The 19,202-nt window shown below is 39.8% G+C and overlaps 1 protein-coding gene across 3 annotated transcripts in view; it reads right to left on the bottom strand.

The window, feature by feature from the left end:
- Positions 1–2,603: 2,603 nt before the first annotated feature.
- cd82a (CD82 molecule a) overlaps positions 2,604–19,202 on the bottom strand; it is a 31,210-nt gene continuing 14,611 nt past the window's right edge. For all 3 annotated transcript variants that reach the window (XM_053683317.1, XM_047158317.2, XM_047158319.2), the window contains exons 3-9: positions 16,739–16,811; positions 10,279–10,403; positions 9,384–9,458; positions 7,016–7,114; positions 5,414–5,584; positions 4,644–4,727; positions 2,604–3,886 (exon numbers count right to left, since the gene is read on the bottom strand). In XM_053683317.1, coding sequence (XP_053539292.1) covers positions 3,809–3,886; positions 4,644–4,727; positions 5,414–5,584; positions 7,016–7,114; positions 9,384–9,458; positions 10,279–10,403; positions 16,739–16,811 — 705 coding nt within the window. In that variant the 3' untranslated portion in view covers positions 2,604–3,808. The remainder of the gene's footprint in view (positions 3,887–4,643; positions 4,728–5,413; positions 5,585–7,015; positions 7,115–9,383; positions 9,459–10,278; positions 10,404–16,738; positions 16,812–19,202) is intronic.

Below are 19,202 nucleotides of genomic sequence, written 5' to 3' on the forward strand. Positions count from 1 at the left end.
TTGCTCATTTGCTGTCGTTTAAGAGGAATAAAACACTTTTCATGGACTATAAGTGTCACTTTAAGGAGTGAAATTGGTGGGAGGGGTTTTCTGTTGCTGGACATCTTCTCGCTCACCTTTCACACTCTCTCCATGAGATAAACATCTAGAGTCCCTACAGATCCACGTGTTCATGCGGTGCAACCTACGCGTCGGTGCCTGAGAGCAGAAACACAGAGTGGATCGCTTAGGTACTGACAGCGGACCTGAGCAAAAACTTCTCATGTCTAAAACATTTATACTGAAATTGGCCATTACTGGATTTGTGTGTGTAATAAACTGAGACTGAAATTATTCCAAGAATAATATCGTCTTTAATGTAGTTCCTCTAATCAGCTCTTCTGTTCTTCACTTTCTCTTCTATTACTCACCTTCCTCTTCTCCTTCATTAGTCACGTCTGTGCAGAGAAATTAGATTAACTCAGACAGGATAACCGCTGTGGACGAGTGTGTGTGTGTGTGTATGTGTGTGTGGGACAGCCTTGTTCTGTATTCATGTGTGTGTCTGTTCCTTCCTGTCGACTACAGTTTCTCACAGCGCTCGTTAAAGCTTGGCCTTCAAACATCACTGTCACTGCATACCGTAATAAATCTAAAAAATGGCACTTTTTCTTCCGATACGATACTGAAACCTTATCACTCGATACGATACTGAAACCTTATCACTCGATACGATACTGAAACCTTATCACTCGATACGATACTGAAACCTTATCACTCGATACGATACTGAAACCTTATCACTAAACCTTATCACTCGATACGATATTTAAATCTTGAGTATCACTCGAGGTTTTTTGTTTTTTTTTCTAAACTAAATTTTTCTTTTTCATCTGTTGATGTTTCTTTTCTTTTATTTCTAAAAAAAAAAAAAAAAAACACACCAGAGAAAAATTCCAATCCCATTCCATCCCCCCCGAAAAAGTGACACAAAAGAGTTAACTCGAATCCTGATGATGGAGTGTGGAAAAGATTTTCTTAATAAACAATTTTATCTCAATTTTTTTTTTTAAACGCCATTTTTAAAAAAATCTGTAAAAAAAATATTCTTGTCAAACTTGCAATACACCAAGACTGTCAACTAACACAGTGCGAGTGTGTATGTGTGTGTGTGTGTGTGTGCAAGGTCACTCTTGTCTGAAAACAGGATGTGGAAGTGTGCAGGACAGGGGTGAAGTGTGCCAGCACAACTGGAAATATTACTTTTACAGTTGCAGCAGGACGAGGGGAAGAGCTCCGTCCCATCAGAGGCATTAAAATACAAACCACAAGAAATAAAAAAAAACACTAAACACGTTGTCCAGTGGTGTCTCAACCATAGAGACATGCAGAGCGTCGACATTTACGTGTTTCGCCATTCAACAATTATTAATCTTCATGAAGTCCTGATTCACAACTCCATACATTCTACATTCTATTACAATAATAATTACCTGCTTTGAGTCACCAGTGATGTAATAAATGTTGCTATTTGACAGATATAAGACGATTATCATCATTGCACCTAGTGGTCAAAAGTGGGAACTGCAACAAGTGCTAATAAAGATCCATTGGGGCAGGATATATCCTGCCCAACGCTGACTGGAACTTTAATGACCGGGTTGCCAGATTGAGCAAGTTTAAAACTACTCATCTCCCACTAAGATCTTGTTTTATAGCAAATAATCTGAATTAAATGTAATAAATCTCACACAAACTGGTAAAGCGTAAGTTCAGACAGTGTGTCTGTGATGTAGAGAAACATTTCTATTCTAAGTTATATTGCAAATATTAAGAAAGAGTAAGGGGGATTGTGGAGTGGTTAATGAAATACTTTTTCATGCAAGGGGAAAGAGACTCCCACGAAATGTTTGGACTATTTTCAGGTCTATTGGGTGTGTTTTTTCCCCCAGATGTAATTGGGCTGGAAACTTTGCTGAAATCTGTAAACCTGGTTGATATTAACCTCAAGCACATCGTCCACTTTAATAATAATGATGATAACAGCTACATTAAATAATTAGACGATGTGTGAATTCTGACAAATATATATATATATATATATATATATATATATATATATATATATATATATATATATATATATATATATGGCAGAAGTATTTAACACATTTTAACATAGTTTGATGATCAAATGTATAAAGATCAGTGATTTATCAATGGCCTTGACTGGAGGAAAACTTTTTAGTTTTGAAATAAATAAACTCATTGCTTCATAAAGCTGTGTCTAGAAATTGCAATGTGTATTTTTATTTAAATCACCATTAGCTCATCTCGCAGTTTCACATGGTACTGTGTGAATTCATGGTTTCATTTTTAGAAATAAGACCCGGAGACAGTTAGTGCTTCAGATCATTTCAGTGAGGTTTCTCTGTACTGTGTAAACAACTTTAAATCAGGTCAAAGTGGTTCAAATTAAGAGGAATAAATAAATACATTTCAGTAAAGAGACGTACTGTACGTTTGCTTAAATGTCCCTGAATATCCAGTACTGCCATCTAGTGTGTATCAGTGGAATCACCTACACAACATCCATCATCACAAACACAATAAACACAACAAAATCTGGGTGAGTTCACTTTATTGTAACAGATTCTTATTTTATTCTTGTTTAACAGTCACACTCGGTCAAAACTGTATTCGAGGTTTATAAAAAAAAAAAAAAAAAGATGATTATATTTCCTTTGCCATAAAAAATTCGAAGGATTTACTTCTTAGGATAATTTCTCAACAAAACACGGGATGTTCCGACTGTATTTCCATCCATTTCCTTTCTTCAAATATACAAAAAAAGTCTAGAAAAAAAGGAAAAATCTCAAACAATAATAATAATAATAATAATAATAATAATAATAAGACTTCATTTTAAGGTTCATCAGGTTTTTTTTGTTGTTTGCTTATATTTTCTTTCCCTCAAAACAGAGTGCATACATAGGAGTCCTAGTGTACGGGTTACAATTAAAGAGATTAATCTTCAAAACGTCTTCTTTCATAAAACACCAAAAGGAGTCACAAGCGAAAGCGAGCGACATGAAAGCAACAGGATTAGAAACAAGGTGATGAAATCACAGATAAAATCAGGAAATCAGAAAAAATATATAATAATAATAATAATAATAATAATAATAATGTCCAAAAAAAATCCAAAATGTAAAAAATACGTAATCTGTACATAAAAAAGCCAACAACAAAACAACAACTATAACTGGAGAAAAGATTTTTAAAGAGTGACAGCCCGTCCTAACCACGAAACATGCTAATTAAAGCATCGCAAAATTATATACACATGAACAACAACAAAAACAACAACAATAACACCACCACTACTGATGTAGAAATGGAAAAAAGAAAAGACGTGTCATGCAGTCGACGTCGTTAGCTCGGAGCGCGTGTGAAGAGGAGCGCTGAGAGAAAGGCTCCAACGCTTTTCCTTCCTTCGTCCAGGAAGTTTTAGGTGACGATGTTGTGAACACAAGCTCACGACAGAAGGTGCACGTTTTAACTTACTGGAGGCTAACGTGGTGAACTAAACAAAGCAGAACACGTTACACACGTCACGGTGCTCTGCACACGTTTAGGATTTTTCCACAATTTCTAGAGCTTCGTTTGGGTTTGTTTGGGGCAAGTTTCTTTAAAAAAAAAAACAAAAAACAACAAGAAACAAACAAAAAAAACTATGCAGAGAAGGTCAATATATTTTAAATGTAAAGGTGTGTGTGTGTGTGTGTGTGTGTGTGTGTGTGTGTGTGTGTGTGTGTGTGTTTCTTCTTTAATACTTCGGCACTTTGGTGTAGTCTTCTTGGTGCACGCTCTTACACAGGCCCATGGACAGGATCATGGCGAGGAGCTGCGGGAGAAACGATCGTTATTCACCGAGCCGAGAAGAAACGAGGACGGCACACACACTCACACTCGCACATACACTCACACACATGTGCAGACACTCACACACACGCTCACTCACACAGAATGGTTCTATGATCATTTTCACCCAGGACAAAGTGAATTAATGAACTGTTTCCGTGTGTTTCCTGCTCAGGTGGTAGAGCGGGCTGTTCCACTAATCATAGTGTTGCCGGCCCACGTGACTCCACATGCCGAAGTGCCCCTGGGCAAGACACTGAACCCCAAGTTGCTCCTGATGGCAAGTTAGCGCCTTGCATGTTATATCTGCTACCATTGGTGTGTGTGAATGAGACACGGTGTAAAGCGGTTTGGATAAAAGCGCTATATAAGTGCTATAAGTGCAGACCATTTACAATTTCAGTTATTATTTAACAGTCACACATTACTGAACACAGTGAATGATGATCAGATCCCACTAATCCCCTAAAACTGAGCTAAATGTTAAAAACTACTCACTTAATGTCCTATCCCGTGTTAGTTATACAGCTAAATTACACTTACAATTACAGTTAGGCTAGCTAAATTATAACGACAATAAAGTTGATCTGAATAGGGTGTGTGTGTGTGTGTGTGTGTGTGTGTGTGTGTGTGTGTGTGTGTGTGTGTGTGTGTGTGTGTGTGAGAGAGAGAGAGAGAGAGAGAGAGAGAGAGAGAGAGAGAGAGAGAGAGAGAGAGAGAGAACAGGACGTAAGCAATACCTCAATAACAGCCACCCCGAGGCAGATTCCCAGAATGACTCCGTAGTTGGTGAAGAGCCAGCTCTCCACATGGGTCATGCAACCCTGAGTGGAGCACAAAGATGAGCAGACATTCAACATGACTATGATGACAACGACAACAACAAACAAACAAATAAACAAACAAACAAAAACAACAAAGTAAATGCAAAAAAAAAATCTCTCAATGATCCTGAACTATAGACTTGTCACGGATTAAGTAAACAAAGTTCATGAAGGCAGGTATAAAGGGTTTGATAAATTAACATCACTGTTGAGTTCTGGATTCTGATTGGTCAGAAGGTGTGGATTCATTTTCTTTAACAGCGGCTCTGACTAGTGCAGCTGCACACCGCAGGTTTATATTAACGCGTTACCGTTTCTATAGTAACAGCTCGTTCGCGGTGACGTGCATGTTGATATGATTCCGTACGGAGACGTTTACGGAAGGAGTCTCCAGTGTCAGAGATAAAAGCCGTAACTTTAAGGGGAGCAGGAAATCAGAAACGCCGCATTAAAGCGTGAGCTAAAATACCGTCAACTCCAGAATTATTGGCACCCGTCATGAAATCTAGATTGAGTAGTGATATTTTAAACATTAAAAATTGTATTAAAAAGTTGTGTTGTTTGTAATGTATTATTACTGTAACTTTATTATTATTATTATTATTATTATTATTATTATTATTATTAATGAATAATTGAATGTAGCGTTATGGTGTGCATCTATGGCATGTGTGTGAGGAAGATACCGAGTCGTAAACGGGCCAATCAGAAGACTGAGCCTTGCAGAAGCTGCCGTCTGTGGTGTTCTCTCCCGTGACGGAGTTGTTCTGACACGAGCAGGGGTACAACATCAGAGAGCTGTTGATCACAGGGTTGCTCTGCCAGTCTTCAGGATTAATCCAGCCACAGCAGTGCATCTGGGACACACACACACACACACACACATACAGCATGAAGACAGAAATACAAAGAAAATAGAGTAAAGGCTTAGACAAAAAAGTCAACTTCTATCATCAGTCATAATTCATCAAAGCTGTGAAGCTCTCAAGCTTGCTGCCTTTTTTATAACTGGGATCTCGGGTGTTTTTAAAACAGCTATTTCATATAAAACAACCACAACAACAAAAGTTTAAACAAACAAAAAAAGCCTTAAACCCAGTAACTAGACTTCCAGATAAAACCAAACATAATATTCTACAAGATTCTTCTTTATGGAAGCACTGGACTGCAAGTTTTATATATATATATATATACATATATATATATATATATACATACTGCTGTCATTTTAACTAACTCGCTATTTCAAGATATTTTCTCGCAATTTTAACTTACTAGTATCTCAATATTTTGACTTAATATCGCATTTCTTTAAGTTTAAGAAGTATGTCATAGTTTTGTCTTAGTATCTGGCTTTTAACTTACCAAGTCAAAATTACGAGATAGTAAATTAAAAGCAAGATACTATCTCGCTTTTAGTATCTGTTTTTACTTAATTCGTATTTCGTCATTTTGACTTAGTATCTTGCTTTTAATCTATTAAGTAGCTCATAACATTAGTATTTGTTTTTACTTAACACAGATCTCATAATTTTGACTTAGTACCTCGCTTTTAACTTAGTATCTAAATTTTAGTGTCTAATTTTTACTTACTAAGTATTTCATAATTTTCCCTTAGAAAGGTTCTGGCTTTTGTAATTTTGACGTACCAAGTCATTTTAAATTATGCTCTCATTATTTTAACTTACTAACATTTTTTAACTCATTATTTTAACTTGCTAAGTCGTTACTAACAAATTTCACAAGCTATTTCACTTTATTTTGACTTATAATAACTGTATAGAATATAACTGAACGAGTTACTAAGTCAAAATAACGATTTAAAGTCAAAACAACAAGGTAATATCTTGAAATAACAAGTTACTAAGTCAAACCAATTATATAGCCCTTTAAAAAACATTTCACAGCTTGTATATCAGGGCTTTTGCAGTCCTTAGTGCTGTGATTAGGAGAGCAATTGCATTTCAGTGTAGCACAACTACAATGCACTAATGAAACAGGGAAATACATTCACTTCAGACAAAAAGTCAGCTTTTATTTCTTTAAATTTTTTTAAAAAACCTCCCTTGCTGATTCTTCTTCATCGTAGAGACCGTTCTCTGAAAGAGCAGCGCAATGGTTTTACTTTTCAGTGCGTTACGTTCTCTGCACAGCACTAATTTTATTATTTATTTATCTCTTATTTATAAGAGAACGCTAACTTAGCCTTCAACTTCGACTGAAAAGTATCGCCACGTCGTGGCCCGTCGTTGAAACGGACATTTCCTCTTTGTTTCTTCTTTACTCACATTCCTCTGGATGTAGTCCCAGGCGTGCTCTGCGGTCTTGTTCTGTCCCTGGTAGTTCTCCACAAGTTTTTTGACTATGTCGGCCGTCGTGTGCCTCAGCTGTAAGAACGGGGGGAAAAAAAAAACAAAAGTGACTTCACCAGACCCGCACCAGACCAGCTGCGTTCCTTTCAGAAGCTCCATCGACTTTTAGTTCACATTCAAAACTACGAGTGTGCTAAAAGAATCAAGTTCAAGTCCTGCAGAATTTAACGTCCTGAACAGGAGGAAAATGATTTTATTATGAAGCAAGAAAACAAAACTAAACAAAAACAGAACAACGAGTATATAAATCCGAAATAAACTACGAGCTTGAATAGAGCCAACTCCAGAATTATTGGCACCCGTGATGAAAATGAGCAAAAAAATCAATACATAAAGTAAACAAATCCCACTCAGAACATTAAGAATGTGTTTATAGTGTTGTCATCTATCTATCCGTTTGTTTGCACAATACAGGTTTAAAATTGGATTCTCAGACAAAGTTTTAAAGTAGTAAACTGTTTTTCTTTTATATGAATGAACGTTTACAAGCATTACACACACACAGATAGGGTAAAAATAAACAAATAAATATGTAAAAATTTAGACTCAACGCTGAAACTCCGCTTCACTGCTGCTCACTTCCGGTGTAAAATGTTATCAGTGCAGAGATTACGCACTGCAGTTTTATCGTCATTCCACACGAGACATCATCTTCACACACAGCACCAAATCCACGGGTTTTCTCGCCCTCTTTTGATTGACAGGATATAATCGGCCCTGATCGTCAGACGGTTTTAAACTATAAAATAGCCTTTATCGTCAATACATATCATATATTATATATATATATATATATATATATATATATATATATATATATATATATATATATATATACACACACACACACATATTTATTTATTTATTTTAGAGAGTGACCACTGATTTTGACTCATTTTATACCTCTGAGAGAAAATACTATAAAATTAGTGTATCAAAAGTTATTATGAGAACTTTTTTTTTCTAGTTAGATATGAAAAACTTCGGGGGGTTTTAAAAAAAACAAACAAAAAAAAAACTTTCCATTCTTTTACAGTTTCCAAAGAAAGTTGACTGTAGACGAAACTCAGAAAAAGAAAGAAAGAAAAAAAATCTGACCTCACATGAACTCGGTCTGAACCACGTAAACCTCTGTGCGATGTGAACATGAGAGAAAATAAGCATATTGGAAGGATATTTACACTGGAAAATCTCCTGCTCTGCAGTTACGCGTCTCCAGCTGGCAGAAACTCTTACATTTGAATCCAAATCCTTCTTTAATAGCTAGATAAATCTGGAATAATATCTGTCTCTAAGATGAATACTCGCCTTACTGGAGATCCTGGCCACATGTTTCCCTTCATGGACGAGGAAAGACATGAAGTTGGCAGAATCCCACCATCACTGCGTGTGTGTGTGTGTGTGTGCGTGTGTGTGTGTGTGTGTGTGTGTGAGTGAGTGTGAGAGAGAGAGAGAGAGAGAGAGAGATGTGTTCCTGAAACCACAGTGCTGACTAATTCATCAAGTAGAAGGAGCTGAAATGCCAAGAAGATGAAACCGTACCAAAGTACAATTCCCAGACGATTACTGGGGAGCTCAAGTATGAACGGAAGCCAATTTATAACCGGGAAACAGGAAGCAGTCTTGTTGATTATCAATCCTAGTGTTTTTAGACAGGTATTGTTCCTGTATTAAAAGTTTTTAAAGTAAAAAAAAACACATATCACACAGGATATCGATATCACCCGAGACTCAAGGCTGTAGTATCGGTTATCAATATCGGAAAAGATAACGAGGTATTGTGGCATTTTGAAAAGGGGGGAAAAAAGAAAACAATGGTGGTGATGATGGGTTTTTTTTTAAATCCCATACTTAAACACTTGAGTGGAAAGTTTGAAGAAAGTCCAAAGTGGGGAAATTTATGCTGATAATGTCAGAGATCGGAGATCTGTTTGCAAAACCATATCGTCCAACTCGCTGGCATGGAGTGCTAGTGTAATTACGCCATGCGTGCAATAGGGGGCAGCGTGTTTATAAGTTCTGAGCAAGGACAAAAGCAAGTTTTCCCTCGAGCGCTTTCCTCCCTCCTCCCCTCCATTGTTCTTGTAACCTGAATAAACAAAGCCAAGCAATGAAAGCCATACTGGAAAATCCAGTCCTGAGACTCTAACATCTCCAGCTGAGGCACATGTGAAGCATCTGTCCACGTGGAGCATTCTTTATTCTGGGTATAGAATTAAATAAACAAACAAACCAACAAACAAACAAGGCAGAAAATGGCTGCCTTGGCGATGAGGTCACTCACCTGGTCACGCTGGAGAAAGATGAGTACCGCAGTAACCACTTGGGCGAGGAGGATGAGGAGCAGGAGAGTGAAGTACTGTGGATCAGAGACACATCAGGAGATTAACGATGCGTGTCTGCGTATGAAGTCCCAAACAGAAAGTCTCGCGTGTAATCTGATCCGCTCAGGATTAGATTACAAACAGCTCGCGCCTGTGTGTGACCTGCATTTTTATGATACACTCGTTAATAAGTAACGTTTAATTCCAACACTGATGAAGTGAAAAATGCTTTGTTTTTTTTTAAGGCAGGAAAAGTCTAAAATTCCCCCACACTGACATACAAGTCTGACTAGCTGCTGTAGGCATCACCTGGTGGATGGTATCGCTGCTAAACAAGGTTCTACAGATCTTTTCAAAGTTGCGTCACACTACGCAGACCACATTTGATAAATAATTCATGCAATTTCTGTATATAAACTGGTCTGATTAGCATGAACAGCACTTTCAGAGAGAATTTGATTCTTTTGATTTGTTTGCTATTTAGGTTGGTTTGCTTTCACAATGCACATTAGCAAGCGAAACAAAAAGGGATCAAATTTTTTTTTTTTTTTTTTTTAAATCAACAGAGTACAAAGATGGGGTCTGCGCTCAATAAATTATTTTATAAATAATGAGTCCACACAAAAAAAAAGTAGCAGCACTCCAAAAGTGATTCACTTCCTGCAAGGAGTCGACTCAGAGTCAAATCGTTTTCTCAGTAGAGTTCATGTTCAAACAAGTCACTAAATCTCTTCATATTCAGCTTCAAACTGAATGCGTTAACAAAAAGCTTCCATAGTAAGAGATTTCTTTAACATTATGAAACATTTGTATATTGTTTATATGAGTGAGTGAGTGTGTGTGTGTGTGTGTTACCAGTCCAAGCAGACAACGGATCTCGTAGATCGCTCCCAGACAGCCCAGGAATCCCATCAGCATGGTGAAGCCACCGACACCAACCACAATGTATGAGCCCACCTTCAGTTCTGTAGAGGAGTCTTCTACAAAAAAAAACAAAACAGTACAAAAGTGTAAATGAGCGGGGAACAGACAACAGGGCTGTTCAAACTCATTTCCATATTCAAATAATATGCAAATTTATTTAAAAAATACCACGTTCAAATGTTTTACTTCTACTTGACTAACACAATATCTAGAACAACAAAGCTTTTAGCAAAATGCCCCCTTGTCACTTGATGTACTTATAGTGGCCGGTCAACAGGGGGCAGTATCGGTCACAAGACAACCACAAGAACCCCACGAACATGTTCCAGCTGTTGTTATTGCAAGCAAATTAAAAAATAAACGTGACCACGTAACTAGCAAACTATTCACGAAATATTCGGATCGTTGTCTAAACAAGCAATTTTCACGTCATACGTTTTATACCATACAAAATGTCAGAGTTTTCTTGGATATCTACGCATTCAAAAAGGTATGAAATGCATATTCGAATTGTTTCAGATTCGCGCGTTTCTATACACCAGTTAAAAGTTACAGAAAAGTTTTGTTTTGTTTATTTGATCTATTTTATTTACATAATCGAACGTGAAAATCCAAATTCGAATTTGTCCGACTAGACTTCTAGTCAAAGTTTTGGAGACACGCCCCTTGCCCAGCTGAACAGCTGAAAAGTGGCGTGCGTGTTTCCGCCGTTTAAACGGGCGAGTTTCACCTCCCGTGTTGTGATCGTGTACTTCACTGAGGCTAGTACAAGATTTATGCAAATTTGACACGTAATTAATATTCGAATGTAGTCGAATATTACGCGTTAATCTAGCGTGGGTAGCTTAGTGTTAGACAGTTCTATGTAGATTTTATAAATGATAATTTAGTGATGTCCAACTGACGTTCGTGATTTGAATGATGTTCAAATTTATGTAAATTTACAGAAAATATACACGTGTAGTTTTGGCCTCCCATACATTACGACACAAACGTGAAAGTTCACTCGTCCGACGCTAGAATAAAATCCATACAAATTTTAAACCGGATTAATAATTGAACGTGTTTGAATATTAACGTTTGAAGTGACTCTAATACTCGTACACAAACATTACACACAGGTCTGAATGGATGGATCATATCGGACATGTTTTCAGATCTGTGTCTCGAAGCATGTCGTGGCCACGCCCCAGATGTGTCACTATTTTAACCGCTGTGGTTGGATTTTTCTCTGACCGACCAGCAAAAAGCGAGGCCATAGGCCCTTTGGAGCAACTGTAGAAATGAAATCTGTTTCCATGTGACATTTCTGAAGTTCCAGACGATCTTATTACAGCCGCTATTTTATTGTGGATACTTTATTTTGTTCTGTTGTCCACATCTGGTACGGTTAGAATACAAACCGCGCTCGGGGGGTCCGGATCAGGAGGTCACGGCCGCCTTCTAGGGACACGTATCGTGCGTTAAATTAAACTGTACGCCCTGAGGAGATACCGACGGCTGGGGTTCCTAATCCGAGTTTAATCTGAGCTTAGTGTGTTGTGAGTATTTAACCGGTGACAGGTTTATCGTCAATAAACAGGATTAATGGCGGCTCAGTCGGCCGGTACTCAGAAAAATCTTTCAAAATTTTTCATAGAAATATTTATTTGACTAATTCTGGATTGTGTTACGAATTGTTACCAAAATCCCCAGCCGTACTGTACCAAACAAAAACAAAAGGAAACACAATTTGTTCTTACTTTCTTAAAAAGAGTTTTCTGGGAATGACCTTGTCATCTCTTTTTAAAAAATGTAAAAAATAAAAAAAAGTTTTAAAATTGTTAGTAGAGATGGAACTGATTGGATACTCTATCAGATATTGGAAAAAAAATGGATTGGATTGGATTAGATTGGATATTGTGAGGGGGAAAGCCCCAAACATATCAGATATCAATTCCTGTAACAAATTGCAAACTTGGAATTGAATTTGGAAAATGTATTTTTGGAACTGGAAATGTTTACATACAAAGAGACTTGACTGTTTGTGTTGTTGTTGGGATTGATTTTTAATCATATTTACACTTTATATTTTCTTATATTTGCACAGTAAGTGATTTGTGTGTGCAAGTGAAAGAGTTTAACTGTAAAGTTACCAAAAACAAACCAAACAACCCCAAAAAACCCCTTTTAAAGAAAACAATCGCTTTCAGCTGATTCTGAAGGTTTCAGTTTCACTATCTGTAAGGAAAAGTCTGTGTAGTGCCGTCGCGAACCGTCAGCATGAATCACCTGGGGATTACAAACAGAGGCTGCGAGGAAACATGGTGTTTGGCCAAGAAAGTCGAAAACTGGACACAAAGGAGATGAGAACCAGTAGACTGTCAGTGGTGAGGTAATCATCCAGTCAGATCCACAAAGGGACGTCAGAGCTCCAGATATCTCGGTGTATGACTCAAACAAACAAACAGCTGAGGACATGACGGTGGTTCCACGGCAAAGGAGCAGGAAGTGTGGGGCCGCCCCTAATCCTCACTGCTAAACCCCGATGACGTCACACTTTCGCATTCAGTTAGCGGTCACTCCTACTCGCCTTCCTGTATGCCTGCTCCGTGGTGAGTACATCACCACCATCCCCACCGCTGCCTCTCTGAACAATAGCGCAGTGTACAGTCGCTCTATAAAAGAGCTACGACACAACAGTGTGACATAACCACCTGATGTAATCTGCAGTACCAGTCCAAAGTGCGTCTCTTATCCGGTTATCTCACCGACGAGCGTGCAAACACCGAGGAGGCGTTAATGATGCATTCGATCGAGCACGGCGACGGGTCTGAAGAGCCTCGTGGAACTCCGCGCCAGTCGGTCAGCACGTTAAAAAACGTTGACTAAATGTACTTTGTAATTAAAAAGTCGACGAAGATCGCCAGCCATATATTAGTTAAATACTCAATTCTGATTGGTCAGGTGGTGTTGATTCATTTGTAGTTCTGCAGCTGCAAATCACACTGCGCTCTTTCTAACAGTTTCTATAGTAACAGCTCATTCACAGGGATCGACGTAAACTAAAGCTAATAATAAACTCCTATTTATTTATTTATTTATTTAAAGTACCACTGTTTAACAAAGAGAAACCTGTAATTGTTGTCATGGTGACGTTTTCGGTAAGGAGTCTCTGGTGTCTGAGACAGAAATGAACTTGTTTTACAGACATTATAAGTAACCATAAATGGATAAAAAGTACAATGTGTTAGCTATTAATAAATTACAAATTGTAATCCTTGGGAAAACTGCTGTGTGTAAGAGGAATAAAAGATTGCTAGATGTACTGTTATAGCCTTAATGTTATATGCTCAACATGTTATGAATCCTTTATAAGGCATTTCCCACTCATGTAATTGCACTTAGGGATGTGTTTTAACATGTTAGAGTCGTATTGTGATATAATTTATCATGATATCGATATTATATCGTACAGCTCTAGATCAGTTCGTTACAGATGACAGAACGTGTTACTGTCTGATCTAAACAACGTTTCATGGAGGGGAGGGGCAGGGGACCCCAAAAACATGTGGTACTAATTATTCTCAAGAGTTTGCCTCCATAAAATTCCAGCAACAAGAGCCAAATAACTGTTAAAGCCTTTTGAGAACTCGTTCAACAAAAGCAATTTGCTTTCTGCAAGCTTAACCGCCGAATTCAACGCCACGACCTCGGAGCATTCGGGAAACGAGCTTTAGTGGAAAAATTGTTCGCAGGGCTCTTTCTCAGATTTATGGCTGAGAGAATCTGAATCTGTAGAGGGAAATCTGCAGACGTGACCATGTTCCCATGCTGTACGCAGTTTCACACACGTGTTCTTTGCGTTTGTGTGTGTTCAGCCTCGGTCGCTCGGTGCGGTAGCGGAAACGTGGCGATTCTCTGGGGATCAGTAGAACTGCGAAGGCTGCTAGCGGCTGGATCAGAGAAACAATAGCGTTCTGTAAACTTGCTTTCTTTTCCTCTCATGGAAAGAGAGACAGAGAGAGAGAGAGAGAGAGAAAGAAAGGGGGGGGGTGCTCTGAGAGAACAGACAAGCGATCCCTGAGAGAACCAACAAACGTCCGGTAGCTATCGCTGACTGCAGGAATGTGTCTGTCTGGTGAAATACGGCGCGTGGAGACACGGAGGCGTTTTTGCTCCTATCATGACAGTGGAGGAAATCCCTCACGTCGGTTTAATCACTGCTCGTCGATTAACAAAGAGAAAGCTTACAACGTGTACTGTATGTTCGGTCGCGTCACTTGTAGTTTGCCGCTCATCACCGTGGCCTGTTCAGAGTATATTTGAAGTTGTGATGGTGAACAGCTATAAATACACTATATGAAGTATGTTGGCACCTGACCTTCACAAGGAAGAACTCCTGCACAGAGCCCTGACCTCAACCCCACTGAACACCTTTGGGATGGACTGGATCACCGACTGAACCCCCGACATCAGCGCCCGACCTCACTAATGCTCTTTACCTCACAGCCACGCTCCTAAATCTAGTGGAAAGCCTTCCCAGAAGAGTGGGAAAGCAAAGGGGGTGGGGGGAGGGGAAGGGGGAAGGGTAGGATAAATCTGGAATGAGATGTTCAACAAGCACATAGTACGTGTGTAAAGTTCAGGGGTGCACAAACTTTCGAAACGTATTCGTAATGCCTCTGTAGACATTTAATCACATATTGTACTGTAAGATAAACCAGGGTTATAACTATATAACGAACAGCAGGTAAGAACCGAAGCCGTGAGGACATGTGGAAAATTTTTGGAGAGGAACCTGACGTAACCCTCTACTGCATGAATTATTACATTTACATAAAATAAAATAACATTTTTTTAATGGATTTATGGATAGACGGAGAACGTATTAAAACAAAAATGCTGTTTCTGGATCGATCCGGATTAACGTGGACGTAGCCTCAGTTACGCTGCAGTTCTGTTCAGCATGAAAGAACATGAACGTTTTTTTTTTTTTTTCATAAGTGTGCTTCGATCTCTGAGATGTTCTGCATTAACTTCAGTTTGAGTCCAGAGCCATCATCAAAAGCGTAACGTCGACCGTGCCAACCGAGCCTTCAGCCGTACTCTAGCTGATGTGTGGAAAAGAGACGGCTCTGTTCTTCTCCTGCTCAGACAGAGTCGCTCACCAAACTCGTTCACGCCGATGACTAACATGGATCCGAGAGCTGACGTGACGCATGCTAATGAGCGAGCGGTTAAATGAGACCAGTGTGGCGCGGCCAGAGCACCTGCGCACTGCCTCGGGTAGAGTTCTGGCAAGGGAACCTTCTGCGTTTAGTACGCTCCTTACTGCGCTCACTGAAACCTCAGCGCCTGTTACACCAGGTCTCGCTGCAGGTCTTTTACAGTCACTCGAGGGTTTTTCACATCCTGCCTTCTCACAAATCTGCTTGCAGCCGTCGATAGCTTCCTTTTTCTGCCCCGTCCAGGTATTCCATACATTTTCTGCCCCGAGCCAGTTCAGGTGTTTCATGTGTTCCAGCTCAACCACGCCTGCTGCAGCTAATGAAGCTCTTGATTAGTTTATATCAGGTGTGCTTGAGACAACACCTGTTCTGAATATTTGTGCGGGATTCTATTCAGGGGGGTAAATAATTATGAAGCTGGAGTAGTCATTATAAGTTGTAATTTCGGTTGAATTTGGGGAAACCGCTTTAAGCGTTCGTCGTGTCGAACTATTTCACTCGCCTTTGTTTGATTTGTTCCTCGCAAACAGCTGAAAATCTGTACATTTTCACAATAAACCTGATTTGCGATAGGGGGGGTGGGGGTGGGGGGGGTGGTATAATTTTGATTGCAACTGTAGCGTTACGTCACACTCGTGCTGCCGGCCCAGTTATCCGCGCCACTCGTGAACCCAGGCTCTAGTTCACAGCCTCCTTAGAACACAGACCCACTGACCTCTCTGCAACAGCTTTCAGGATGGAAAACAGATCTGTGTGTGTGTGTGTGTGCTTGTGTGTTATTGCACAAAGGGGGTGATGAGAAACTCCTGCAGCCTACATCACATGACGTCGCAAGCAACGGTACTCATCAAACAAACAAAAAAAGTCAGACACAGATGGTCGTGTAAAACGGTCCTACACAAGGCCGAGTCACAACATCGTGAGTCAGATAGGCAGGACGAGAGCTAACGGGAGCTGCCGCTAATGAAAGAGTAAAGAAAAAAAGAAAGATGGAAGAGAAAAAAGGGGAAAAAAAAAGGAGTGGGTCCTCTCATCACTTCTTGACGAGAATGAAATTACAAGGACGCGCAGAGCAAATGAAAAGGGGCTCGTTTTATTCGGGTTAACAAAACACCAGCTTATTCGAAACGACAGATTCTGTTTCGCACACGGAGAAGATCCCGAGGAACGGAAATACTTACGCAAGACTGCAATGAAGCTCTGATTGTCCAGGAGGATCCAGAGTCCAAAGCCCATAATCAGGGCTCCGAAGATCTGCAGAGAGAGAGAGACAGAGAAACGACAGAGAGGGTAAAGCAGGGCCTCACGTTTTAAATTTGCAAGCTAGTCGCTCCAAATCACTTGGACAGGACAAGATAAGGAAAGTGTGTGTGTGTGTCTGTGTGTGTGTGTGTGTGTGTGTGTGCGCCAGAGTATACTGGAGACACTAACAAGTTCTAACCATAGTTTTGTTTTTGTTTTTTTCCCTCCAAGAGCAGTCTCTCTCTCTCTCTCTTCTGTAGTACAACACTAAAACATCTGGGATTGATCAAGCCATGGTTCTGCGTGGCAGCAGCAGCAGCAGCAGGAGGAGGAGGTTGCAGCGGATGTGGCCTCTGTTTCGAGAACACCATAACCTGGTCTAAACGCACGCAATCAATCTTAACATTTGGTTCATAGTTCAGCTGAGAACCAGGTCCTGCGCTGAGCACTTCCTGTTTCAGCCTTTTTCAATAACGGCATATCTCGAAGGGTTTTATTCCAATTACACCACAGCATTTCCCCACCGATGAACATTTTCCCTTCACTGCTGAACGATATGTCGCGCTCTTTATGCTCGTTCCTGTTCTCGCTTAAAGTTCGACGTGTTCCTGTTCCAAAGCGCCGAAGCCGGAGCGCTCTCTCCATACAGAAAACTTCAGCAGATCAACGATTACACACGCTTTTCTTCCTATTATTAAATAAAACAAAGCACATTCTTATACATTTATTATTACGGCTATGACGCGTGTCGTCCGTATGAATGAGCCGTTACTATAGAAACTACAGACCAATCAGAATGCAGAGTTCAAGACAGCCGTGGTGTAAATGGAATAAGATGCTGATAAGCATTTATGGGACGTGTTAAGAGTAAAAAATAAATACGTAAATAAATAAATACATGCTGGGTAAACATAGTGAGCGGGATCGGGTCGGGTCAGGGACGCTACACTGAGACTGATACGGTACCGATCCAGCGTTTCAGGAGAGACCCGGCCCCGTTATATTTACCATCAGATCCCGGTCGGTGAAAATAAAATGACCGCTCCTGAAAAAACTGGTGCTACACCTCGTAGTAACGAAGGCTGTAATCCATCACTTTTCCGCGCCTTCGTTCCCGGTACGACTTCAAGCCTAAACTGCTCGAGGCTTTTATCGTCCTCCGGTGGCACATCTTTGATCCTTACATACTGTACGTGTATAATGCTACAGCTCCTGCAGAATTTGTTTGGACCTGATGATGGAGGCCTGTGATTTGGAGGGCGTACGCCTGGGTAAGAGGTTTCATTTACTCAGGGCGGGGGCAGACGCAGGGACCCACAGAGAACCGGGCGCTTATCATCTCTGTAATTACAGGAATGTCTTGCGAGAGAGACAGAGAGAGAGATAGAGATGGCTAGATGAGTCTGATAAAGAGAACACTTATGTTAAAACCATAAATATTGCCTAAAAGCTGGAGGGAAAAAAAGAAAAGAAAAAAAGAGCAGTTCCTCAAAATACAAGTTACGCAAACTGGAAAACCGCCCCCCCCAAATTAAGCAAAAAACAAAATAACAGTTTGTTCTTTTTGCAAATCATACGAGTGACTCGTATGAGAAAAAAAAAAAAAAAGAAAGAAAAAAATCCACCCGGAAATATTTGCATATTAATCTGCATAATTAACGTGTGATCTTCAACGGCGTCCAAGATTTATTTAGTAATTCAGCTCTGACTTTCCTACAGTACCCACAAGGCCGTCTGACGACCTGCTGATAGCAGTGCACAAAGATTTATTTTCCTTATTCATCTCTACTGAGACAGCGTGATGCGGCGGCACTTTAGAGTTTCCGTTCGTGCGGCTCTCACATCTCCTCTTCTGTTCACTCTGCTCAAACGGATCAGCTTCCGACAAATGCCGTCGCGCTCGTCATCTCCTCGACCGCTAACTATCCAGGCCTCTACATGTCATCGTATGGCCGCGGTGCATTCTGGGACACTGAGTCCAGTGAAAAATGATTCCGCTACAGCATATGACGTCTTGAAAAAATACAGCATAAAGCACCAGGATCATTAAACACGTCAAAAACATTTCCTTATAAACACGTTTAACGTGTTTCAGGGTGGAGTTTTATTTTTCTTTAAAGCTTCTGTCCTTAATTACAAATTAATTAGTTAAAACTCTAGAAACATCGTCTGATCAGAAATGTCCAGGCATGTCGGATTATATGAAAGCTGTCGGCGTTTCTCTGGAAGCGCAAGTTAGAAAAACAAAGTGACAGGGTGAAACCAAAATTTAAAAAAAACAAAACAACAAGGTGGGTGCAAATTTTAGCTGGATTTTAAAAAACTAGACTGATTAAGACTAGCATTAACACGGTTTATAATCTAGCCTGGCTACGATATCCTGCTCCTGGTAAATAAATAAAT

Source organism: Ictalurus punctatus, chromosome 10 (genome assembly GCF_001660625.3).
Source record: "Ictalurus punctatus breed USDA103 chromosome 10, Coco_2.0, whole genome shotgun sequence".
Lineage (NCBI taxonomy): Eukaryota > Metazoa > Chordata > Actinopteri > Siluriformes > Ictaluridae > Ictalurus > Ictalurus punctatus.